The 26,871-nt window shown below is 37.9% G+C and overlaps 1 protein-coding gene and 1 long non-coding RNA gene across 7 annotated transcripts in view; one reads left to right on the forward strand and one right to left on the reverse strand.

The window, feature by feature from the left end:
• Nucleotides 1-1,329: 1,329 nt before the first annotated feature.
• Nucleotides 1,330-26,871, reverse strand: part of LOC111258556 (glycine receptor subunit alpha-2) — a 60,306-nt gene continuing 34,764 nt past the window's right edge. For 4 of the 6 annotated variants that reach the window (XM_022829925.2, XM_022829930.2, XM_022829926.2 and 1 more), the window contains exons 5-11: nucleotides 26,172-26,262; nucleotides 19,532-19,607; nucleotides 17,300-17,382; nucleotides 11,061-11,219; nucleotides 6,292-6,488; nucleotides 5,696-5,869; nucleotides 1,330-1,905 (exon numbers count right to left, since the gene is read on the reverse strand). In XM_022829925.2, coding sequence (XP_022685660.1) covers nucleotides 1,738-1,905; nucleotides 5,696-5,869; nucleotides 6,292-6,488; nucleotides 11,061-11,219; nucleotides 17,300-17,382; nucleotides 19,532-19,607; nucleotides 26,172-26,262 — 948 coding nt within the window. In that variant the 3' untranslated portion in view covers nucleotides 1,330-1,737. The other 2 variants (XM_022829931.2, XM_022829932.2) reach the window with 2 other exon arrangements.
• Nucleotides 11,564-26,871, forward strand: part of LOC111258557 (uncharacterized) — a 54,597-nt gene continuing 39,289 nt past the window's right edge. Inside the window, exons 1-2 of the long non-coding RNA XR_002679062.2 lie at nucleotides 11,564-12,042; nucleotides 12,537-12,651. This is a non-coding gene — a long non-coding RNA (uncharacterized LOC111258557). The remainder of the gene's footprint in view (nucleotides 12,043-12,536; nucleotides 12,652-26,871) is intronic.

The following is a 26,871-nucleotide window of genomic DNA, read 5'->3' on the forward strand; positions in this document are numbered from 1 at the left end:
ATATTTGTATTACATGTATATTTTATCCATTATATAGATGAAAAATTTAAAGTATCATGCGGTTTTTTGCAAACGAGGATTCTAAGATTTTTGGTAGTTTGAATATGGATAGTGGAAATTTATCTTAAACAAACGAGTCATGCCATATAATGGCTATAGAAGACGCTGACTTCGCCATGCAAACGAACGCATTCTATTTTAGATCATAATACAATAATGTAGATATTAAAAAACATACGTTTAATTGAACAACGTACTTAACTTGCAACAGTGCTTAAAAAGTGCTCAACTTGAACTTGAAAAAAAAAGTAGCACCAAGGGGGAAAAGTGACTGCTGTATAACTCGTGGATGAACATATTTCAAACAGGATACAATTACTTGATCATTGTTTATATAGCATCTTTTTTTTATCCCTATTACGCATTTCTTATTGGCTATATTTGTAGAGTTGCTGGCTCATTTTGTTCGATCTTAGCAAAGATCGGCAAAATTAGTTAAAATTATTATTTTAACTAATCTTGCCTAAAGATTGGTATAAAAAATATAGCACGAACGAGAATACTTCTACTGCTTAGCCCCCTTCTAGTTGGCTATGCTCTGAAAATGTTGACTAGATTCAAAATTAAAGTTATTTTTTAACGATATTTTCGAAATACATTTATAGAATCACTATCTATAAATGACCTTTCTCACCTTTGTTTTGACGGAAATTGATCCTTTAATTATGGACCTTTAAACGTCATCAGATCGAGTACATCGTAAAGATAACTTCCTGGTGAGGTTGACGAGATGCCAACCAATATTTATAGCTATATCGTAGTCCTTGCGTCAGAGGCTGAGATAATTAGGCTGCTGAGTTATATATTCTTTGTCAGAGGCAGCCAAGGTACAGTAATACTGTGACGTGCTGCAAATGTTCGAAACTTGAAACATAATAGGCCGCCTCTCAGCTGGCCTGTTTCCGTAGTATCAGAGTTTCCAAAATCTATTCAAGGAAGCTATCCACATAAGCAATTAAGATTATGTATATATATACACGTACAAGTTATACAACTTTGTCGTATAACTTTACGTGTATAAAGTTCCATCAGGTATTTTATTCCCAATTTCATCTTCGCCTTAACAACTCTGATGCAAACATAGCGGTATAACCTTCGTGTAAACTCGTACAACTACCGAACATTAGGTTTGGCTTTTTTTTCTCTCTTGCGACTTTTTATTTTTACTTCGTAATTACTTCGTCCTTTACATGTACAGCTCTGGTGGTAATTAAAGTTGTTATACCACTATGTCTACTTTTAATTAAACAAAAAAAAAGTGACATTGGACACGATACTGGTACTACCTTTCTATTTAAAGTTTATTCAATTAACGGCAATTCGTTAAAAATAGATCAGCGTTACCCGATGAAGTGCGACGCCTAAAGCAGGTTGCGTATATTTACAATGAACAAGTGAACTATCACCGCCTACGGTGATTTTTTAATGTAACCTATACAACACCAGCAACAAATAATTCTTTATTTATTCTACAAATGTTATTATGTGACAGATAAAACCGTAGCCCCGCATATACTTTTAATGTCTGCAAATACACTACTTATCATAAATAGTAAAATATTGAATGTCTGTTAGCCTTGTTGTTTTTAGAGGAATAAACCAGTCGAAATGAAGCATGTATAGGTATACAACAATCGCTCCGAGAATCGCGGGTTATTTGAAGTTCTGCTCTACCAGCTAATGCATATAATACGGCCAATAGACAAGATTGAAGATTCCAAACATTAGGGGAAAGCCAAGCCGAGAGACACGGTCCACCCCTTTCGCTGTCCGTCGAAAGAACCGCTCAGCCTCTTTCGCCGACGCCAACTGCCGGACCCGCGATCGGTCAATACGCTGCTCCATCTGCAATGTAAACACACTGATACCGTGTTTTTCTTATAGTCATAGATGGAATATCATCAGATTTAATCTATCTTATATAGTTTCAAGCTTACAAATAAATACTTCGAGCATTGCTTTAGAGGGCTAGTCGCGTCCGCTTTCTAACCTAGTTTATCTCACGCTTCTTTAGGCGTAAAAGGCGTGTACGTTAGCACTGTACCATTACGAGAACGATAATGATTGCTTTGAAATTAAAATAATATGGATGTTATCGCAATTTGCATTTATTCAAATAACAGCGCCTCTGGTTGGCAGGTAGATACCGCTGGTTCTTTTTCGTGCTACGCGCTCCATATGGACAATTGAGCAAAATTACAAAGATATCGGCAATGAAGAAATTGCATACTGTTACTAAACGATTGATAACAAATACGAAGCTGGTGTGCAAATTATATGTGAAACGGTAAATGCGTTTGTACTTCGCCATTAATCGTTACTTGCGGTAGCTCGTGGGGTCCTTATGCATAGAGGCCTGTAACGCAACGCTACGGCAATAATAACAATGCCAGATAACGATACATATCGTATTTACGCGAGGAAAAATATGTACTAATTCCAAATAAATTGCGAAGCTGTTGATGGATCTGCAAAATCCTAATACGAGTTATTTTGTTTTTTTCAGAGTTTCAGTAAATAACCTTCATGTGGATATGTCACATAAACACACCGCTAATATGCTGTATAATTTCGCCTGACTCAAGGGACAACATGAGAATCGTATTGTATTGTACAGGCATATTATATAATCGACGTAGCTCATCAGATAACCTAATTCAGGTACTGTTCTGTGTGTCGTAGAACGCATAGCTTTCCTCGTTTCTCCTGTTGCTTGCGGCTAGGTTGTGTTCGCGTCCTTAACCCTAGAAAGCAGGTACGTGTAGCAAATTAGGGAAGTGCGTTAAATTATCCTCTGATATTTTTCGACGGGGTCAAAACACGGGACGAACAAACGAAAACGTTTAAGGTGGGCGACTAAAGGATCTGTAACTTGTACGGTTATAGTTTAATTGAACATGTGTATGAATGTAAGCAGAGCTGATTTGCTTGAGGCCTGTAAGCGTTTTCCTAGAAATAAGGTCATTTACACAAATTTTGACGCGAGGTAGACCTAAAGAATGAATTGATACTATTTTAATTCACTGGCGTGACAAATGTACCAACTGATAGAAATGACACATTGCAGCTATTGTCAGTTTTTATATTTGCAGTCGTAGTAAACAAAGAAGCGGGAGTGATGGATACATAATTCAGTAAATCTATCGTTAGCTGTCTTCTTTGTCGAACAAGCGGAAATTAAAAATCAAATTGCGAATAGTACATCAGCAATTCCACATATTATTAGTAGCGCGATCAATAGAAGTATACCGATTTTTCGTCTTCCGATTTATTTCGAAAAATGAAAATGAGCGTTATCCGCATGTTGGCGGGCATCTTTTAAACTTTGGAACTTCGTCACTTGTATACCCTTAAATCCTAATAATACCGAAACGATGCATGGGATAACCCAACGGGAGATGAATAATAACAACATAAACAAAGAAAGAGGTAACATTAGCTTTCGGTAATAGCAAAATAAATGTAATTAACAATATTTCAAATTCGTAATTCGATAATGAGTCGTGATTTTCGGTTGAACAAGCATCGAACATTGAGAACGCTGTCTTTGAACATTCTGAGACAGATCCTAACATGGCAAACTGAGTGTACTTAACGGGATGCAAACAGTTCGTCAAAAGACGGTCGAAGCTTTAGCAGGTGACTCCACGCTGGACTACCTGCGCGTATATCAGAGTTCGAAGGCTTGCATAAACGCAACTCGCGTCAATCATTCGATTTCTAGCTAGTCCATTTTAAAACGTACTTTTTGCAATGGTATTGCATCTGGCTAATGATACGCGTAAAGCTAACACCTAAAATCTGATGGTTTACGTTTAAAAGATCTGCCAAACTCCCATCGGACAGTGGCGTGCCGTTTGCAGATCATCCCTAATCCTCTAAAGCAGACTCCATGGATGGGGCTCGTCGGTAGCGATGAACCAGCTAAGACGGGTGGTTTGCAAGGCAGCTCCGGAGGCGTTAGTTACAATGCTAGCTATTTACCAATTTGAAATACTACAGTTTGTTTAATTATATCGAATAAAAACACTTCGAGTGCTGATGTGTTGGTTTCAGTTAAATATTTTCTACGCTACTACAGCTGTTCCGGTTGCCCCAAGCTATCCCCCTGTTTTTCCCCATAGTAATACATATGTAATTAGATCAGGGAGATTGGTGCGGGGATGAAAAGCGATAGGCTGATCATCACAGGCAAAACAGGGGTACGCTAATAGCTATATGGACGTAAATATAAACGCAAATGGTTAAAGAACTCTTAAATTAATTTTAAAAATAATAGTATTTATTATCATTTTTTATGTAAATAAAAATTAAATCCAAAAAAAATGGTTAAAAAACGCGAACATCTTAATGCGTCCCGATGCACACTCGTGTCTCTGATGTTGTGACTCTTACTGGTGAAAGCTCTAAGAGATATTCGTTTGCCCTATTTGCTCTTTAGCGTATTTGCCGGCCTTTTCTTGCCTAACGACATCATATAGATGTCGGTAACACGCGAGCCCTGTTCTGGGCCTTATCGCCTTCCAGATACCCTTCAAACATAACTCAGTAATTTTCTTAGTCAGCTTTCAGGTGAACCGTAGCCAATATGTACATAATGTACAATACATTCCAACGACAACAACATAATATAGACGTATACTCAAGACCTTTTCCAATATTCAGCGTAATTTCTCCGGGTGTCCTATTGTTGTATAATAAACTATTTGTTAACAAAAAAAGAAAAACAACAATAGCTCGATTTGTTTATCCAGCAGTACAGACAAACGGTACACTTGAGGTTATCACATTTTTCGTTACATTTATTATGCCAGGCTACAGTATGAATTACGTATTTGACCTGTCGTTTTTGTACTTTCCGATCTGCAGATGATGGTACTTTTACTGCTGCTGGGAAATAATCTTACACAGCAATCTAAATGTCAACTACAATTGCTTCGCCGGCAGATGCCTAAAGCTAATATGATAGTAAGTTAAGATGATAATAAGTTAGTCAGACACAAGGAGCCGAACGAGCAAATTACTACAAACCCATATGCGTTTATTATTCCAGATTGCTACTTATTTCATTTGTTATTTTTGTAAAATTTGGTCAAATATTATGTTTACTGCGAGCACTAAAAGTACAACAGGATACAGAAATACGCTTGCTTTCCACGTCGTGTGTCTTTAAACTCGGTGTTACAGCCGTTCTACTTAAAGGCCTGAATTACTAGTCATGTTATGTACGACAAAACATTTGCACATTTGGATAAGAACCAATCCAGGAAGGAACTATTCTAGCAAAAATTGTGGCTCTCACGGCTAGTGTCAATAATAGAGTCCCGCTTTATGATATAACAAGTCTTCGGAAAGAAGTAGTTAGCAGAGGATAAGGTAAGTTGCAATTCACCTCTGCTGCTGACCTCGTTCAGAGGTACTTTAGGCCATAATCTTGACACCCTTGATCTTACCTACGAATTTGTGTGAAATGAAGTTACTAACTAATGATTCAAACGAAAGCACTTACTTTCGCGAAACAGCACAAGCTGTTTCCTCTTTGTTAGGTAGCCTTCTGACAAATAGTTGTAATAAGCGTCGAATATATGCCGATTTTTCTTTTGTAGTTGTCCATTAAAATGGTTCTAACACTCACCGTGAAATGTGCAACGTCATCGGGCACGATGGGTGAAGGTCGTTCCTCTCGACTTCGCAATCGCGCCAAATAGCTCACCGCCGTAAATTCAAGTAAAGCACAGAATACGAACAGTGTACAGGCTGCCATCCAGATATCTAGTGCCTTCACGTATGAGACTGGCGCCAAGGCAGCCTAAAATGCATGCAAAAAGGACAGCCTAAATAGCCTGTATAAAGGGCAGCCTAAATAACCTGTAAAAAGGACAACCTAAATAGCCTGGTCTTCTACTAAGCCGCTGCGGAAATGACGCGCATATAATCATGCTGAAGAGAAGGATAGCCTTTGATGACCAATTATTTTTACTCCCTCAATATGGGAAAAGGTTTACCAAGCCCCTTTACGAAATCTGCCCTCCGCAGTGGATCACGCTGTATCCGTAAAACATAAGTTCAACGGCTACGCCGTAACGACCAACACTACTTTGTTGTTACCTTCTTGACTTAAAAGGCGATATATTCTAGTCACCTATCGAGGTTAGCGAAAGGCCAACTGATGTTTTTGATCTGTTTGCTTGTTTGTTTCTTTGCCAGCTTGTGTGAATTATATAAACATACCTGTTTATCCGTGCTTTCAGCAGAGATGGTTAGAAGGGTGGTGACGCCGAGGGTGACTCTGGCGGGAATAGCGTCCACATCGAGCCAGAATGAAACCCAGGAGATGACCACGATAAGTAACGAAGGTAAGTAAGACTGCACCAGATGATGTCCGAAAGCTCGTCGGAGTGATAATCGCACGGAAAGGCAGGAACGCTCTGCAAATGGGGACCGATCCTAAATCAGCTTAGACGACATTAGTCAACAAAGAAATTACCATTACATCCGCCCTTTGCTCCTAAACGCGTATTATTATTAAAATGGATAATGCTTTCTGTATACTTATATGTATCCCAAGCAACTTACGAGATTAAATTTAAAAAAATACAATAAAAAGAACGAATTTTCAAGGTGCATTTTGCTAGCTTTAGATCCAAAAGAAAGAGGCAAATAGTGTTGAGCAACAAGATCAGATAAAGTCGCTGATCAGCAGATCTGAATAAATAGTTCAATGTGCGCCATTGTGTTCCTATTATAGCCTTTTTGTCATTTGTCCATTGGGTTACAAGTAGTCGTAATCTTATTGCACTATTAAAACCGTCAGCTAAATATCTAGAGGTTGCTTTTTTTGGAAATACACAAAACATGTTGATGGGATTTGTTAAAGAAGCGTACGCATACTGATACTTTATCAGATGGTGTCAAACTTATATATTATTGATTATTTCAACACGCAATTACATCCGGACGTATCTGCTCATAAAATAAAAATATCCGGTTAGAAAGAAATGACACGTTGCGGAGCGGCCAATGGTGCTCCATAATCATTTAAGACGTTCTCAATATGTCCCTAGCCAATTAGCCAATTATTTAAGTATACGTGTAGCGATTTCAATAGCTTCTTTGTCTTATTAATTTAAACAGAAAATAGCTTTTCATAATGTTTGAGTGGACATCATGTGATCTTGGCGAAAAGTTGGTAGAAAATCATGCAAGTAGACAAGTATAGGAAACACAAAGGCTTAGCCATGTGTGGAAATGGATAGATCTGTAGAATACTTGGTGTTCCTCGGTCTTGTGTACCATTCAGTAGAGCTGCCCTATAGTCCAGCTGTGCTTCCTTACGTAATGAACAAAATGTCGTTCCAAAGTTGCCCCAAACATGGATATTTCCAATGAAAAAGGTGTATTTTTGACACCTAACTTATTTCGCTCCGAGAACAAAAATCTATCAGAGTAGCTCAGAATGTCTCTGTGATCTACTACGACGATCTTAGAAGAGGACTGTTTGAAGGGGGTTTGCTGTGTCCAAATATAGATTTTGGATTTAAAAGAATTATCCGACATTGATCGATTACTCAAAGCTGAGATGACCGCGAAAACAGACTCCAGACACTTCACTGTCGTCAGACATCTTGAATCTATTAAATTTTATAAAAGAATTTAGGGATACAGGTGCCTCATAAACCGAGTAAAAACATAAAGAGGCACGGCTTCTTTATGCTTCACGACATCTCATCCGACATTGAGCATCATGCCGCCACAATGGATGATTTTAGAAAATTACCACGTGTGACGAAAAGTTTCTTTTACCAGTATGAAGCAGAAAAAGTAGGGAATAGGGAATAAAAAAAAAGGAAGGAAGTACGACTAAGCCCAAGGTAAAATCAGATCACTATTCAAAAACGACCATTATTTGCGTCTGGTTACATTGGAAGGGTTTTACACGTTGGATAACGTCTGAAAAAACAAGCTTATTAACACAGATCTGTATAAGACCCACTTGCATTAAATGAATAAGGCTGCACCACAGGAAAGATAGATGATAATTGTTGTCCAAGTGGATACTAAGCTACATAAGGCTACGGTTGTTAAAGCTGCCCTGTAAAAGTTTTTGTGGGAGATTGGGCCGTCCCAATTATGTTCTCCGTTCCTTAGGCAAAATGGTTATTCCTTTTCTAGTCATTGACAAATTCAATTTAAGGAAATTCACTTTCATAATGAAAATAGTTTCGAGAACAGGTTTATTAAGGTTTTCAACATCGCATCCAAAAATATCTAGCAGAACAGAGTAGATAAACGACTAAGAAGCGACAAATGGTCATAGACAGTAACATGAAACACACAAGTTGATTAAAACGCTGACCCTTCCCTGACATTTCCGAGAAAAAATCAGTCTCAGAATGTTTATAAAATCAATTAAAGTGGTGCTCAGAATCTGACAACCTACGGATTTTCCAAAATGTTGGTTTCCACATTTAGACGGTTTAGTGATTGCTACAAATAGATGAACAACCACATTGAATAACATGCTCTCATTATACACCACGCTACAGATCAACAAGTCGTAACGGAGCTAGGTGATACATTACAAGCTTTAAATTAGTACCGCATGCAAAATCATTCCAGAGCTATAAGTATGACTTCGAAGAGAGACGTATTGATGCGTCTCGCTTTTTATATTGTGATGACGCACGCTTCCACCGCGGACGGCTGTTGCTTTCCCATTGCAAGTAATCTTCGCGTCAGTTTGCTTACACCAAAGGTAACTAACTTCCGTAAATAGATGGTTGTTTTATAGTACATAAATAATCTAGCTCAGAAATTCTTAATTTTTATATTTTATTTATATTTAGCGTCCTTCCGTTGTTCTTACTTAGCCCTACCAAAATCTAATGCCGGTTTCAGTAACGCAAGCAACAGCAAAAACGAGAACTATTTAGGAAATTACGATAACGATTGCGACAAATATCGCGTCTTTTTCAAATGGAAAAGATTTAACTTTATCTGTCTGCTCCCATGTGTCTCTTTGCTACTAAAAGCCGTTACGGGGAACGACGACGCAGACACATGAACGTAAAAAACGTTATTTCAGCTCCATCTTCTTCTTCGTCTGCTTCGACCGCCTTTCGATCTTACCACGAACCAGCAACGCTATCAGGTCGTTATTTCTGTACACTTGATCGTTCTTGCTGGTGCCCTTTACGTGTCGGTCCATCTGGCTTTTCCCTGACTTCAGCCTTTAATCCGCTTCATATCACGCCCTGTCCGTGTCGCAGCATAACGACACAAATACAGCTCCCTTTCCATCAACCCATCATGCCTTTATCCACTTACCACGCACGAGAACAACGGCTTTTCCGATACAATCTCTGGGAACCAACCCGAACAAGGGCTTAATAGCTCCACGTAGCAATTCTTTCAGTTACAGGCGACCCGAATCGTAAAAACACCGAGATGGCAGCAGTAGGATCTCGTAATCTTGTAATCTGCCGCCAAAGATCCTCCATGGCAAAAGAGGATGCATAAGCCTAAAACTTTCAGGACGGTCCCTTGCTTTTTTGTTTTGGCACGGTGTAGCATTTTTTTTTTCTTTTTATAAGCGATTTTTGTAAAATATGAAAAGCAGACTCTGGCTTGATGATGTAGAACGTGTAGACGTCTTTATTGCCACACGCAACAGCCCAGAACCCAATGCAGAGTTGTTTGCATCGAGATCTTGTGAATACGAACTACGTTTTCTTTATATTGCGGTGTTGCCTATAGAGGAGTGGAGACAGTACTTATAAATGTGCCGCGTAAACAGATGCTTGCCTTAACATTTAACGCGAGCCATATCCTTGTGTTTTTTTCGACGCATATTCAAAAGTTAATAAATTAAGTTAGATTGTATGAACTGTATTGTGATATATAAACATGTTCAGCATACGAAGCATAGTATAACATAAAGGGAACATCTATCAGGTCATTACCACCAACTTTCATATCAAAATCTTTTTGAAATATAATTTGCAGCATGTACTGGTATTAGTAATAAAGGCAAAGAATGTATGAAAAGAAGTAATTTATCACCTGCCTTATACCTCAGGCCCTCTAAGCAAACGAGCTTAAAGCAATAAAACAGCAAAAAAATTTCCCGGCATAAACATCTTCAAAGATCATCTGTGCGTCTTTTGTCATAGTGGAACCGTTTCTCAAGTTTTCGTAAATTGTACGACATGCCCGAAAGTTCCGATTTATGTTATCAGTATCCTTTTGTATATCTATTTAACCCGTTAACTTTACATAGGAAATTCTTTGGATTAGCTTTTGGTTTCTCTTTAAACAAACACAATGGCTTACAACGGCATAGAATTGTACGTACACTCTTAACCGACAAACGACCCATCAGAATCTCGCATAGAACACGTGCGACGTAGACGTGGACCTTCCTCGATTCCCTTTTTGACAAATTGGTGACAATTTTTTATAGCGAAATTTTTCAAAATTGCCCGTCATTAGCTGACAGTGTCTAATAGAAAATGAATATGAAGAATATGCAGTCAGAGTAGAAGCAAAATACATTGTCATTGGCTGATAAGGAAGTCTTTTAAAAAGTTCATATATGGAAAACGACGGGGTACATAAAATATAAGGATAAAGGATGAAAATATGAATCCTTTTGTCTACCATTTAGCATTTACAGCAGAATTATAGAAATTGTCCCGTTTTCCTTTATTGGCTCAATTGTCTGCTGCGTCGGCCGATTTGTTCGTTGTGTCGGTTCGAAACTCTAATACAACTTAGCCTTGTCTAAGGATAAAACTCAGGTTCCTATCTCATAGGCAAACGAACAGCAATGAATAGAAGCTACATGTCTTCGTGCACGTACATATGTATATTGCTCTACAATGCATCTAGCAGCTATTTGTTAAATTACGCAAACAATTTTACGTAGGATAAGCCTTCGTGAAGGCATGTTTGTTTATCTGTCTCTAGCTTTTTTTCTAATTATCGTTCATTGTACCTACCATGCTCTGGCGCATTATGGAGCAGCGTTGTCGTTCGGACGCATGCGTCTAGGTACTGCGCATGCTCAAGTTTAAAATTCGCCATCCGGATGCCATGGTTAAAACTTAAAGGCTTCGTATCGTTCCAGCGAAGAAGAACGTCATTTTTGGTGCGAGCAACTGAAATATAGGACAACGAGACAATAACCAGGACTTTTGTATGTCTTGTGCTGGTTTTGTTTCACGCTACGCGACCATAAATCCTCGGCCTCGGGATATTGTACTTCGGAGCACTGAATCCCATGCAGTCCACCAAATTATTTCTAGTGAGTGAATTATTCCATTGCAACGTTGCTAAACATGATGTCAAAGTCGACGGAAAATTCTCGAAGTATCATCGGTGGTAAGTTAAATCGTGCTAACGGTTCATAGATCCAACGTATTACTTTGCGAATTAGCTGCAAACAAGTAAAGCAATATGGTTTCGCTTATTTAGCTTATCAAAATACATATATAACCGCACCTTGATGTTAGCGGATTTGAAAGGCTCGTATCTGTTACTCGCACTACTTTCGAAAACAATAAACACTTGTGGAGCAGAAGTCGAACAATCACTAACGTGCCGGCTGTCACCCAATTATAAAAACATCGATTTTTTAGGGATATATATGATTCGTCTCTGGCATATTTGTTGACTTATCTATTCCCTGTTTAGTAACGTCGACAGATGGTGATTTAGTGTTAGACGAAATCAACTCCGCTAACATGACGGGCTGCAGTTCTTTTCAAGAGCGAGACTGGAAAGGATATTACGTCGCATTTTATCTTGTTGCCAGGATAGCTTGTATTACTTGTGACGCAACGTTTAAAAAATTCCTATCTGAATCATTTAAACTATTTATTGTGCTTCGCTGCGTACGAGCTTTGAGGAAAATACGATTCTAGAATCAAACGATCGCCCTGGGGAACCAGTCTATGTTCAATTAAGATCTTGCTAAACTGGGTAAGTGGACAGCGTTCATCAGGTCTTTATTTGACTTGACAGTTACGTATCGTTGCAGATACACAAGCTCCGGCGGCGTTATCAACGTATTTTTGTTTGTTTCCTATCCTATAGGGTTCCAACTCATACGGACTACCAAATAGTTTCTGACTTCAGGGTATCTATCAGTAAAAAAAAACACTCAGCTAATTGACAACATTGGTACGATAACGGCTACTTTGGTTGTGAGGCAATTCGATGTATTTTTAGTCATATTTAGCTTTCCTAACCAGCAACAAATGGCTAGTAAATGGTAAACTAGAGCCACTAGAGACGAGCATTTCGCTACACCTATTGTTTTAGCCTCTATTTTTGCAAGAGTATGTAGGTTTTTTAATCGTACGAGAAACTAGGTTTGAGCTCTGTAGAGCTGTTTTCGGGCAAGAGGGAAATAAATATTTCACAACTCGCAAGTCAAGATGGTAAATAGCATCACTTTGTTTTCTTTATGCAAGTTCCAATCGGGAAGCAATTAGTAGAGAGGAAGCTGTAGTTGAGTGCCCGCTGCTTTTGGTTTTCGTGCTCTACACGCATTGAGAAAACGAGGCGCTGATTAAAAACTGGCGAAAGGTAATGCTAACAATATTGCTTTTAATAAGTAAAATTGTCACGCTATCTATATTGCAATGGTTTTCCTGTCGGTTTTACGAAAAACACTAGCCAATCGGTTGTGCCTGTGTGCGAATGAAAGTGACCAGCTTTTTTATTCCGTATGATGAAATGAATTATATTGCAGCCTTATTGGTATTCTACATATTAAACTGCTGCACTACACGATGGTTTCTAAGAAACTGATCGAATCCACTAAATTTGAAAATCGAAATGACTTACGCCAACGCTGAACGAACTATAATCAGGCAAAAATTATATGATCCTTTCGAGAACGGAACGATATTATTTGACTCGGCCAGCAAATGGGACCATTACCTATGCTCGCATAATGCGCAGTTCGTTCAAATAGTGGCGTTCGAATCGCTCTGTTTACTAACACCTTGATATACTTCGAAGTACTTCGAATCTGTTTTCAAAGCGCTAATATAAATTGAGACGTGAGCGCCACAATGAACTTAACTAAATATTATCGATGGATAATATCCTATTGCTTTCGTTAACTAATACGTTTTTATCGAAACTCTTAGATATGAGCAAAGCGCTAACGGTGTACATATTACGGTGGTACTATATGTCTGTTCGGATAGGAAATCGTATATTCAAAAACATGCCTAATCTAAAGAACGGTATGTGTGCTCCAGGAGCTGCTTCGTTGACCGCGTGAGCAAATACACAAGTTAATAGAGAGAAAGTATTAAATTTTCAATTTGACTTAACAACAAAGAACTATCATGATCGATAGAAATATGTATCGTATGTAAAATAGCGACAGTAATGTTTTAGACGACTACAGTCAGTTTTTCATTAAGAGTTTCCGAAAGCAAACGAGTATTCGTGTATGTGAAGTATGACATTTTACCTGAATAGATGTTAATGTTGGCGATTTAGCGTACGCAGGATGCTATGCTAAGCTTACGCAAATCTATAAGAGACTATGTGAAGGAAGCTTCGAACGATTGAAGATGACCTTTGATGACTTAGGAATCGAACCATAAAACTTCGAATTCTACCTTTTGCCAAGGCTCACTGAATATGTTTAATTATTTCAGTTATTCATATCAACTCACTGTGGGATTGCATTTTACCCAACGGGAACATTATCATAGCTTTGTTCTCATTACACAAATTCAAAACTATGCGCGATGAATAGCGGGAAATTTCAGCACCATAGAAAAACAGCAAAAAATTTATTAATGCGCATTAGTTTAATTTTGTATTTTATAAATGTGTAAAAGAATAATAAAAAGCGCACAAAAAGAGAAAAAAAAAAGTGCTACCACCAACACAACCAGTATGAGTAAATAAAACTAGCACCTCTTTTGCTAGTATTCATTTACATAATAGATTTGGGGTTGTGGAAGACGGCTTGTAAAAGAATTTTGCTGTCCATACGGAGACAAGGTTTAATGCCACAATCTGTGAAGTATCCGCTAGTAGCTTGTTATATATCTAGCCTAATAGAAAAGGCTGAAACAAGGAACGTATTAAGAGGGCCTCCATGTTCAAGCGGTACAGTGGTCAGCTATGCATAAGCTACGGAGTGCGTGAAATATAATTTTCCTTTAACTATAGAATTGTCACCCTGTACTTGAGCACTTTCGAAAGACTTGTTTGGAAAGGGTCCTAAAGCAGTTCTTTCGGACGGTACTCGTACGTGACGCAAATGAATGACAATGAATCTTAAGAGGAGATCATGGGAATAAAGGGGAAGTTAGTGGCTATTTTCCCGGCCAGCTTCCATAGTTGCAGCTTTGACTGGCTTTAGCGTGCTCTTAGGATAATGGAGCTTTACGCTGGTCACTTTCCGTTATTCTGACCTGTACCGGACTTAATTTTGCGGACGGACCTAGTTTGTAGTAACGAGTAAAGGCTTTGTGGGTTACTTAGGCTTAAATTCGTTTAACATGATTAGAACCGCAGCATAGACCTTGTGGGTACTTGGAACTAGCTAATCTTGTGTTAGATGAGCACGAATTAAAGAAGTTCTTTTACAGACGGTCTGCGTTCGTGCAAAATTGTAATAACGCAAGGCGTTGATAATTTTCATCTACTAAGTTAAATTACTGAGGAAGTAAGGTTACGTGTTCAGTTGGCGTCTATCATAAAAGTCTGCGAAATAAATATTTTTTCTACCACATGTCCTTCGTATCAATATAGCCTTGGCGGGTTTTCAAGCCGCTAATAAGAATAGTTAATGTTATTTTTTGATATTATTATTATGATGATATATTAGTATTATAATTGTGCGGTGACTTTCTTATACTCCATCCTAACAGTAACATACACTTTAACTTGTTTGCCTTTTAAAAAAGAGCATTGAACCATCAAGCTTGTTATTTAGATACATACAAAATAGTTTTAAACAAATGCGGACTGTTTTACATAGAAACACGTATTCTTGAAATAGTATCAAAAACAAGAACTAGGCTATAAAAGTCGTTTCGAAGTTATTCAATTTTGCAAAATTCATGATTTAGATAATTGGCTACAGTCAGCACCGAATGAGACTCTCACAGAGAACTATTACAAAAACAAAGGTACGGGAATGACATAACAAAAAAAAAACTGACGTCGCATCGAAAGCTACAAATGCTATGAAGTACAATGACCTGACATCCGTTTCCCATAGAGTAAATACCGCATTGGCAAATGTAGCCTTTTTGACGTTTACTGAAGGCACTAATATGAAATTACCAAAAGAACTAAATTTTATACCGTCTGGCAATAGAACTATGTATGTACACTGATATCTACCGAGTAAGCGAGAAAATAGTTTGTAAGTTACTTGCACAGTGGCGGGGTGAGTGAGATGCGAACACCAAGTTTTGGGTTCGATTATTAGTAAAAACTTGCGTAATTTCTCGGGATTTTCCTCAGTATATTAGTACAGGGGTCAAGTGGTACTATAATCGTAGAAAACGTATTTAGACTTCACAGAACAAATCAAAGAGATCGAAGAAGGTCACCTTAAAGACAGTGCATCTGGTACTGCGACAACTTGCCTAGTGCGACTTTGTGGCACCGAACATATGCTTATATTTATTGAGACATTGCTATGATGTTAGAGCTTATTCTTCCCACTTAAAGCAAAATGATGGACATTGACATAATGAAAAGTCTAGTTTGAAAAGGAATAGTAGGATAGTAAAAAAAGGAGAGATATCTCCTATGTTAGGAAAAATAGAACCACATGTCAACAATACTGGAAGTACGCACGGAGGTTGCAAGGTACTTACGAGGTGTAGTGCATGCCGAAAGTTCTAAGACGTTTTGGACCGAAGGTCGGCCAAGGACTAAAATTTTCACGTGGATGATTACTTTAGTGCCGTAGATTTATTAACAGCCATTGTCACACAACTGGAGATGGCGTAAATCCTATGATTTTCTACGTCGCCGATGACGAGTCTGCGTTAAGAAGCGAGATAGGGACTGAAGGAATCCTTTAAGCTTCGGCCGCGTGGACAGGTACGGCACGTAATCAAGTTAAATCATTCGATAACGAAATCATTCGATTATATTACTTAGTTAACCTGGATGCGAAAACAAAAAAAGCATGCAAGAATACTGTCGAGGGAAAGTTTTCGCTGGATTTTACCTTCACGATATATAAAAAAGATACACACAAAAGAGATGAGCAAGCCAAAGGTGTTACGATTATAAAACTCATTTATATACAAAATTAAGAGCACAGGTTTTTAAACATAGGCACAACTTCAATAACAATGTAGAAACAGTTCAAGCTATGACGCTCGTAAGTTCTATGGGCTAAAATTTGTAGAAGTATCTTTGTTGAAATAGCACACGCAACCGTCTTTGTGAGTGTGAGACAACAACAGTCCGACAGGACACAAATGTGGTCGACTAAGGACACTTACCCTACGCATGTGTTTCACTTCTAGTTGGTAGGATAGCGAAGTGACAGGCATGACCTTTATGTGACGAAGTCCATAATTTTGATATTTGATTTATAAAAAAATAAATGCTTGATCTATCTATTTCTGAAGTAAGGCCGCTACGCTTGTTCAATGGTGTCATGCGTTATACTGTGCAGCTTAGTCTGAGCTCTACGTAGCATCGCTACCGTGTGCTGTTGATGCTTGATACGAAAATGTGCCGGGCTTTTCACTGTTAAACTTGTCTGGATCACAGGACGAACACACGCTTATTATATATTGATGTTATTTGCGCATAGTAGTTCTACCATGTTCCCTGCCAGATAGTGTTCCTCGTAGGTGTAAATAACAGCCGTAGAAATCAGGCTTGTATTAAAGCATGGCTGCGGTTTACTCTTAGAACTGTTGTCTTGCGCCTTGTAACAAATGATTTGCCATCTACACACCCATCCTTTAGGCCGGAAGGTTACATGCGTCATATGCAGCACAATAGCAACATTAGATATTAAGATTCATTAAACTGTTGTTTACAGTTTTCCCAAACGCGTCAAACTACTGATCTCTGCCCTGTGATAAAAAAACTCAGTAAATAGTAACATCATTTCCTCTGATGTATATGCTATAGTATGAATGCGTTTTTGCTATGTATGGCATCTACGTACTAATTATATGGCAATATTGGCAACATAGGCGTACATGAAGAAGTAACTTACATGAGGCAAGTTCAATGTAGCACTCCTGCGTATCCAGTGGGTAGCTTGTGAGATCCATCATACACGAGAAACGTAGTTTTAATCTGAAAGTTTGTTAACTTCAATAAGTAATTCAATAATACCATATATAGGGTCAGTTCAAACACAGATCGGGTCAAGTCGGCTCCGGTAACATCCGCGGTTTCAAATGATGTTTGTTTCAATAAACAGATACGCTGACGCTTCAATGGCAGCTTAAGGGAGTTTACGTGTAGCAGACCTTTCTATTAGATTCTAGTCTGCCGATTCGAATAATGCGTAATCAAGTTTGAGGAGGAAAACTAAGTGGTATGTGGGTCTAAGATAGCATTTACGATAGAACACACGTGGTATAACCCGGACATAATTAGCCGATTTATCGTCTTAATTCTATGTATTCTTTTATAACAGCTCTACAGAGTCGATACATACTTCTAATAGAACAACTACTTGCACATTTGTACAGGGAATGCCTTTTTGGCTATAAAGGATTTTGTATAAATGAGGTTCATAGGGGTGAGAACTGAACTAGCGCCTTAAGAATATTTTTTTAAGCTTTAGGTTGCTCTAGGATGGATTTATCTACACGTATATATATATATACATTAAACTTAAGGAAACTCGGATATTCCAACAGAGGTGTATATACCAAACTAACATGGAGAATCTTATAAAACGTTAAAAAGCGAACAACAATTGATCCAATTTGGGGTACTAAGAAGAAATCGTTCTGTGGCACAAAGCAGCCTGCGACAAGCCGGACTTTCGGCTATTGTCCTGTCAACTACAGTGCCAATCTCAGGAAGATCTCTTCGCAGTTCAGAGATTCCTGTAGAACGTAAGATGCTATTGGTACGTTAATACAATCTAATTTGAAGCACATAGTTACCTGTAACTGCCGCAATATGACCGCTTTTTTAAATCCAATAGCCTATTTGTTTCGGAAAATTTTCCGAAACTTTTAACCTTTTAAATCAGTAAATAAAACTGTTCATCAATAAATCCTTGTAAGAAGATGTTGTTAGGACTTATTACATTAGAACGAGCGCCTGAACTTGCCAAGATAAATTAAGAAAGCAATGTACGCATATTGAAAAACGGTGCTCGTCTGCTTAGTAGTACCCAAAATGAGACATCTCCTGGTCACACGTTCAAAACTCTAACAGCTGTGCTGTCAACCCATCTATCATTAGTCCCACATTGTTCTATGTGCGAATGTATATGTATGTAGAAAAATAGGGTTATATAAGCTCGACCCTCTATAGCATAAAGACCTTATGTGATCATAAGCTTTGGACAGTATAAGCTGTATTTTTTGTCGCTGTCGACCACAAGTATTTTAAACGAATGGTTTTGTTAAGTATGCGTAGCCTTTTTTCAAAGCCCTTTATTTTTAGTCACAAGGTTTACCGCACGATCAACAATCATGTTACCATCATAAATTTACCTTGGGTAAAAATTAGAAAGGTGTTGAAAAGCTATATAACCTTGCCGGTACGATTCAACAGAACCTATTAAAGAATGAAACTTTGGCCGCAAATTGATTTAATATCTTTTGTTTTATATTGATGCATTCTCGCTGTGAGGTTATGAAGTCTTATCTATAAGGTTAGAGTATGATATGGCCTTATTCTTACCTCTGCATTGGACACTGCAGGTCTATCTAAGGAGAATAAAGGCCTCTTTTAGTCAGAAAAAAAAGAACAGTTTGAGTTGCTTATTTCCTTTTTTTGCTAGAAGGATACTTAATAACGGAAAGTACAACCGCTTCAAGAAAGGCATCATTATCTTAAACCATTGATAATGGTCAATTGAAGAGGCACCACAAACGATAAAAAAAAATACAGAATCTAGGCCTTCACAGGGTAGGATGTCGATACTTCATCGAACTGATTCTAGGTAGTACTGGAAACTTGGTAACTTGAGCACGACAAAGATTATTTGTCGCACACTTATGAGCATTTCGCAGCTTCAATAGTAAAATGGCATTGAAGAAAATAACATTGATGAAACTGGTGTCCGCTTACTACAATGCCACTCAATGGGAACTCCACCCACCTTTGAATATATCGTAGGGTTTACCATAATAAGCACCTGTACATAATGGTCAAGTTAATAACAATGATTTAGAGACTAAAATAGTAGAGCTTGAAATGGCCAATAGATTTTAGCACTCTTTTTGATACGCTAGAAGCAGTTCTGCTGCTGACGTACCTGAGAACGTAAAGGACGCGTCCTTTGGGGCCGATGCGGAGCAAAACGTTTGGTACTGCAACGTAATGAAACTCTCCTGAAAACAAATCCAAATGATGATTACTTAAATAAAATCCCCTTGTACATACGAAAATCGAGCTGGTCGACTTGTAAACCTGGCTTTATAACAATATTATTAAGATTAGCCTGATAAAAATCTATGTTTTCTAGTCATTTTAGACCTTTTCATCAGTGAAGCAAGGTGCAGATGTAGCTAAATTCTTTCAATCAATCCCTAAATTTTTTAATCGATTAAGTGTCTGCAAAGAGATGCGTTTCATCACTGTGAATTTATATGTATTGAATATTATTCTAATATTATTACTAATGTTATTAGAAGCACAGGTATACCTGTGCTCCTATGGGTTAAAAGCACCGGTCATATTGACACAGCAGAACTATAATGCAGTTGGATAATTAAATATGTTTGATCTAATTTCCAGCTTAATTGAGGAAATTTGCATAGAACCTGATTACAAATAAATGAAGAATATACCTCCAACGGCAATTGTAGCTTAATATGAAACTATTAGTAACAGGTTCTACTAGATGAACCGGTGCTCCTGGCCGGTGCATTGGCTAATTCACCCAACCTAAAACCTTCAATTAGGTGAATAAAAATTATAGGTTGAGCGTGCATAGCAGTTATCGCGTTGCAATCACCTTGGCCAAGCCAGTTTTTTCCATTAGCCTGTTCTCATCTGTTCGCTACGAACTTAGCCAATCTTATATTTACCTCTTTCATGATCTGTTCGCATTTCATACATTTCTATAACATGACTACGGGGCCTCTGGAATGATTGTTGTGTCGGGGTGCATATGGATGGGCCAACCTCTTAGGAACATACATGAATCAAGTAATCTTCGCGATCTTCACGTAAGATATCGCGATTAATAGGGTCAATGATCTATTAATTTTACGCCTGGGGTGTTAGCGCAAGCTGAAGTTAAAAATAGGGAAAACTGCTTTTTTCCTCGATTATATCAAATGAAGCTTGAATCTGTTTCCACACCGTCGCTAGAGCTTGTAGGCTTTTTACTATTGTTCTTTTCATAATACATAGTTACGTATTCCACTAAATAATGATAAAATAAATACTTCGACAGACATTTGATGTGTATGTTTTGCTTGGTGTATTGATTCTAAGCTCAGGACGTCACCGAGGTTCAAAGGTTTTTTAACTTTTATTTTTTGTATTATGCAGTTGCAAATGTGGATTTTGTTTGACGCATTGGCTTTGTTCTTGAGACGCCATCAATTTTTATTTAAAACTTTAACAATAAAGACACAAATACTTGATATATCTCGGGCATAATGATTCTGTTTCTAGGACGTTATCAAAACCTAAGGATTTTTTTAAACATTTGTTAATAATACATACTTACATATATTTTGTTAACACCCAGCTATGAAATGGCTTTTGAGACAATGCTTTTCACGAAAACCAACTCCAAATTACCCGTTTGAGCTTTTCAATTGGTAGTTATTAAAAATTTGCTCAACAAACTTAACGAAAACAAACTGAAACGTATTTTCACTTTATTATTACATAGATAAACCGAGACCATAGAGTTTTCGCCGTCTTCACTCAAGAAGTGCCCATTTTAGGTACAGAAACATGTATTGCATTTCATTCAGTTTGTCAGAATCTACTGACTGATGTTACAAATCATTCCCGTATAAAACACTATGTTAAATTATCACTCCCTAGACGGTATGCTTAGTTCAGAAACTGAAATTTAGACATACGGACATGCTATTGCGGTTTTACTGAACTCATCAAGTTTTATCGACCATGATTAATATCCAGCTTTAAAATATTTGCTCTTCTTTACTTGACGGCTAACATCTGTGCATAGGAGCATATATAACTTTTCGACTCATTCCATCAAAGCTACCATCTAGTCAAGAGAAGACATTTTTCTTCACACAATCCTTCTAACATTTAGCCTGTCTTAGCCCCTAGAGCTTTCTCATAGACATATATAAGAGATTCTATCAGTGACTTCCCAAATGAACTGAATTAGCATCACGCTTCCTATAGTAAAACTAAATTACCCTTCAAAAAAAGTATTCACACGCTTTAAAAAATAAACTGAGATGGTTCATACGTCATCAAATGTGAATCATTTAGGCTAAAATCATCATTTTTCGACTATATCGTAAACATTTCTCGCCAAATTCTATGCTGTACTCATACTGTAGAGCTTGAAAAAACGAACAACCTTACAGCCTTCGACAAATTCCCAATATTCCCAGATATTTATCAGACTGTGATAAATGGTGATTACGCTCAAACTAACGTTACGCTTTATGAATCCTTACCCTTTAGGAAAAAATGCGTCTTGCGTGCCGATCTCACCAGGTTAAATCTCTTCCGATCCAGATATAATTAGTCTGATTACGTTTGGAGTAAGACAAACCCACTTCCTAAGACTTTCAGACGGTCCTGTGGGCTTCACCCTGCACCTGTTCTGTCATTGATATAATTAATTTAGTTTACTTATACTCAGTCCTAACGTCAACTATAAGATACGTATTGCCTAAGCCGTTATTCTTTTGCTGCTCTTTTATCAGCCTGTTCGAATATGTTTAACAAAAGTCTAAATTTGCCTCGGTGATAATATGTTGACTTTTGGTGCATTTCTACGACGTGATCACTGGGCATTTGTATTATTGGCTGATTCTGTTTTCGGGACGCGGATGAATGGAGCCGGTCGTTGATCAACATCTGAGGAACAAACGGGATGTAAGTTCTAATATATATCGCGATTGACTGAATCGGCTGATCTGCTAATTATGTTCCTACGACGTAACCAAGCCCTAAGGTAGTTTTTGTTTACACAGACAAGATCCAATGAAAGTTGACTGTTTTCGGGATGTCCCTTGGGCCTGACGGTCTCCTTCATCTTTCCTTTTTTTAAATCTTTTTCTACCTTTCTGATTTTCTAGTAATAGATATATACATGTATTACATTGAATGAAGACGCAGATATCTGGTATGTCTCCGTTGGCATATTCATTTTGTTTCGGGAAGCTCACTTAAACTTTACAATTTTTTTAAATCTTTTGTTGTATTTTTGTCATTTGGCAGTCTTTTTCCGAAAATTAATTAGGAAAATTAACTCTAGATCTGCCGCTTTAGCTTTCCAATTTAGATTTGTTGGAAATTTGCTCAAAGATGACTTGAAATCGTTTTTCGCTCTATTTTTACGAACCGATACGGCCAGCAGGGTTTTTCAACAATTTCACTCAAAAACATCGATTGTAGATCCGACTCGTCGAAATTTATCGAGTGGTGTTAAAAAAAACTCCAAAGCTTACAAAGAATATTTTCAAGTGAAAATTATTGCATTTCAGTCCAGCTCATGGAGAGCTCTCAGTTAACACTGACAAAACCTCTGTACCTAAATATCAATGTAAACAATTTTGTCCCATTGTAATCTTAGCAAGAGGGTCACTATTCGGTTTTTGGCTTTTTCCATGCAGAAACATTCACTATAACTGTGGGGAGATGTTTAATCCGCTCGTCTATCGATTGGTGCAATGAATTAATGTAGAGCAACACTTTAAGTAAAAAAAATGTTTTCCATATTTTCGAAAAAAAGTACTCAACTAAAATGTTCGCCATATTAGCCGTAACAACTTCCCAGTTTATACTTATCATTCAAAAATACCTCGGAATACAATTTCACCCCGGTGTCACATGGGCGCGATGAACAGATATAGAGATATGTGCCATATTTTCATTAAGCTCATCTAGATCTAGCTTTTGAAAGGCTCATTTCAACGTTTTTGCCAATTCAGACATTCATTCAATTAACGTTGAAATAAGTCTATGCGCGGATAAGTTATTTGAATTAAAACACTAATAATGTCTAATGAGTGGTCTTCGATTCAGCAAAGATGGGCGGTTCTTTGAATGTCCGAGTGGAGAACGACAACTAGCGCCATCATATCAATAAACATTGCAGTGTCCACCGAGTATTGAATGACTCGATAAGTTTCCGACGTAGAATAAGAAGCAATAATACTTTTTTAGTTAACTAATCACGGTGTAGATTTTTAGCTACTTCAATATATACCATAATATACTTTTCGTTAGACTGGTAGGGCACTTTGACAGAAGATATATATGATTGATGAAGCATACATTGGAATTAAAAAACCGAGCGGCAAGGAATGTACCGTCTTCTAGAACACCACATATATCATAAAAGGCCTGCTTCATGTTGGTTCTATGCAAGTTCGTCATGGACAAATGATTTTTCATATCTTTGCTGTCGACGTAAGCTTCATGACTGAACCGTCGCAAAGCGGCATTATTTGGACTCGCTATTTATTTTTGCAGCAGATTGGGATGTCAATTCTGAAAATGCCTAATCAGACGATTCCTGTTATAAGCATGATGTCTTAGGCAAGCAAAGCCAAGCCTGAATTTGTTAGACAAACGATCTTTATTTTTTTATTTATACCTCCATTGTCAATAGTCTATGCCCAAGTCATCGTCGTTAATAACATGTCGCCATTATCCATAATTATCTTAAATGTTTGAATAGAAGCCGAGGTAAGTTCACTGATCCGCCTATCCCAAGGACGTTCTACCGGAACCTAAAGATAAGCATCACCTGCTTAGTGCACTTTTAACCTGTTTTTTCCTTGGTCCTTCAGTTTGTACCCAAATCATAATAAAAGGCTATTTATTTACTTAATTATGGCAGTCAGAGATTAGTATGCTATCGCAAATATGTCTAAGGCAAAAAAATAACGAAGGGCAAACCAATATCTCATGATCATATGGTATTGCTAAAAACTGATAGAAATAGCTCGTTGTTCACCATGGTGAAATTTTGCTTTGATCGAAGGAGCAGATGCATCATTGTGGCGTCTGCGTATTACCACAACGATATCGCATACATTGCGTACGTAACCCAATTAGCTTCGTTTCTACGATATTGTTTCAGATAACATCCCCTATTTTCACACTACATTGCAATACACATTACAGCATGAAGGGTGCAATTATATTATCCACCCGTCAAGTTATGTCCTCATCCAATCAACTGTAGCCTGTAGCAATCAACTGTAGCTGTAACTTGAAAACTTTCAGACACATAATCTATAAATTCGGAAATCGACAGCTAACTCAGTGATGCAGTCAAGCCGATAAACACCTCGCTGATTTGCGCAGACATGCAGGCTGGTTTACATGCGATAACTAATGGAAGCGTATTCATTCCCGTCCAGCTTAAAACGCGCATGCAACACAGATGCATTGGACCGTTTTGGGGCCGCGAACCATGTCTACGGGCAGTGGCCTACTACCCTTAGTGACGAGTCAGCGTACGGAACAAAGTTTTGTTGGTCCGATGGCAAAAAAGCTTTTCTAGAGCCAGCGGAAGTCGGCTGACTTAAGAATAGAGAAAATGAACACAACGATTAATTGACCGTTCGAATCTACAACGCCTCTGGAGCCCGTGGAGAGCTTTTCCGCTTTTTTTTTTTTTTTTTTTTGAGAGCTTTTCCGATCGGAAGGTCATGACCTGCCGACTATGCTTGGTCTGGAGAATAAAACAAACTTCGTAAATTTTAAGGTTGGCTCTACAGCTGAAGGCGGTAGCGGCGAGGGCGCCGCGGACCTAAACCGGAGCTGTATATTATTTGTTCTTCAGCAAGATGGAACACTGGTTACATCGTACGTATATCGGTTTAAGTCAGGAATGGTTGTAGGGAGCAGATATTTTTCTGTTTAGGCGGCAAACACGTAACGAACAATAAATACTAATTATTTTAGATTTATAATAATTGTCACTAATAATGTTGAGACAATTTGAAAAATACCAGAGAAATAAGTGGTTTTGACATATCATTAAGACCTTCAGTGCGTCAACAGAGACATGTTTGAGTTACGGTTACAACATTCGCTATGAGCGCAGATAACTTCGGCAAGGCTTCATAGTGTATATCGGTTATAGCTATGTACACATATGAGGTTAAAAAGTCACACTGTATTTCGATAGCAGCTAATTACTTAGAACGCCGTGCAGGCTGTCCTAAACGATAACCAAGTGTTCTTATAAATGCAGGTTTAATGTCTTTGCAGGATCAAACAGAGCTACACTGAGATCTCATACTTTTTGGCTGATCTCTTCCTCCCTTCGCAACGACATAGCTCTTATGTGTTGACAACTCTGGTGTCTTCCTAACGTACATCTAGAAGCGTATATCTATATATATATATTATGACAGCATTGTTGCAAGTGAATTTTTGTGCCGTATTTTATTCGATTACGCTCGTCACTGATACATCGTCGAATTGTAAACCCGGCTACGTAATCGGACCAGTCTATGACGACGGTCGACAAAAAAAGAACTTTCTTGCCACGTCGTCTTTTAGCACTTAGATCCGATTGTAATTGTATGCAATTGTATGTAATTAAATGTTATTTTTTTTTATGAACTTGAGACGCTAACCATAGACAAATCATCCCTTTGTGCAATGCTCACTGCTTCCAGACAATGCGAACATTATATCATTAGTACTACGCTTATCTATGCATACGGGTCTGTCTGCGTACGTGTAGATATAGAGTCACCTACCTTGTTTAGCGTTCGGGAAGTAAGTGTCTGGTTTCCAAACCGCTTTAATAATGTCGGCGTCGTTGAGGTCAAGATGGAAGTTGTTGTGGTCCTGGATCGGCAACAAAACATAAAGTACACACACATTTAGCTAGATAGGTAGTTATCATAGGTAACGTGAAATTGTACTTCGTGATGGAACCAACTGAGTGGGAGACATGTTTAGTGAGTTATTGACTCGATCAGCTCATTTAATGGGCTTAACGATCGTTTTGAAGTCGATGCCTGGTAAATAAAATTGAAACATTGCTACATACGAAACTGAAGTTCGACAACATACTAAGGCCTAAGTTCTTCTAATTCGAGCGTGCGTATTTGCAATTCAATATTCCATCTATAGTTAAAGTAATATAAAGCTTACAAACTGAAGTCGTTAGACCTAAGGAATTCATGAACTGAATATCTTCAATGGACATACGTGAAGCTGGATTAGTTCGTTTACTCGTATGAATGTACATCTCGCACAAAAGTCCATCGCCTGTCCGATATATTTCCTATCACTCAGCTCCGTTTTATCAGGCTGTCCGTTACGATACGAAACAGTACATTGTGAAGTTGTAATTTATTTACTCGACAGATCTATTCAGTTCTAACGTAAATCAGAAAAAGTGGCCGACAATGTTAACGTAAGTGTGCTATTTTATCTAGAAATCAAAATGAT

This window comes from Varroa jacobsoni, unplaced genomic scaffold (genome assembly GCF_002532875.2).
Source record: "Varroa jacobsoni isolate VJ856 unplaced genomic scaffold, vjacob_1.0 scaffold_245, whole genome shotgun sequence".
Lineage (NCBI taxonomy): Eukaryota > Metazoa > Arthropoda > Arachnida > Mesostigmata > Varroidae > Varroa > Varroa jacobsoni.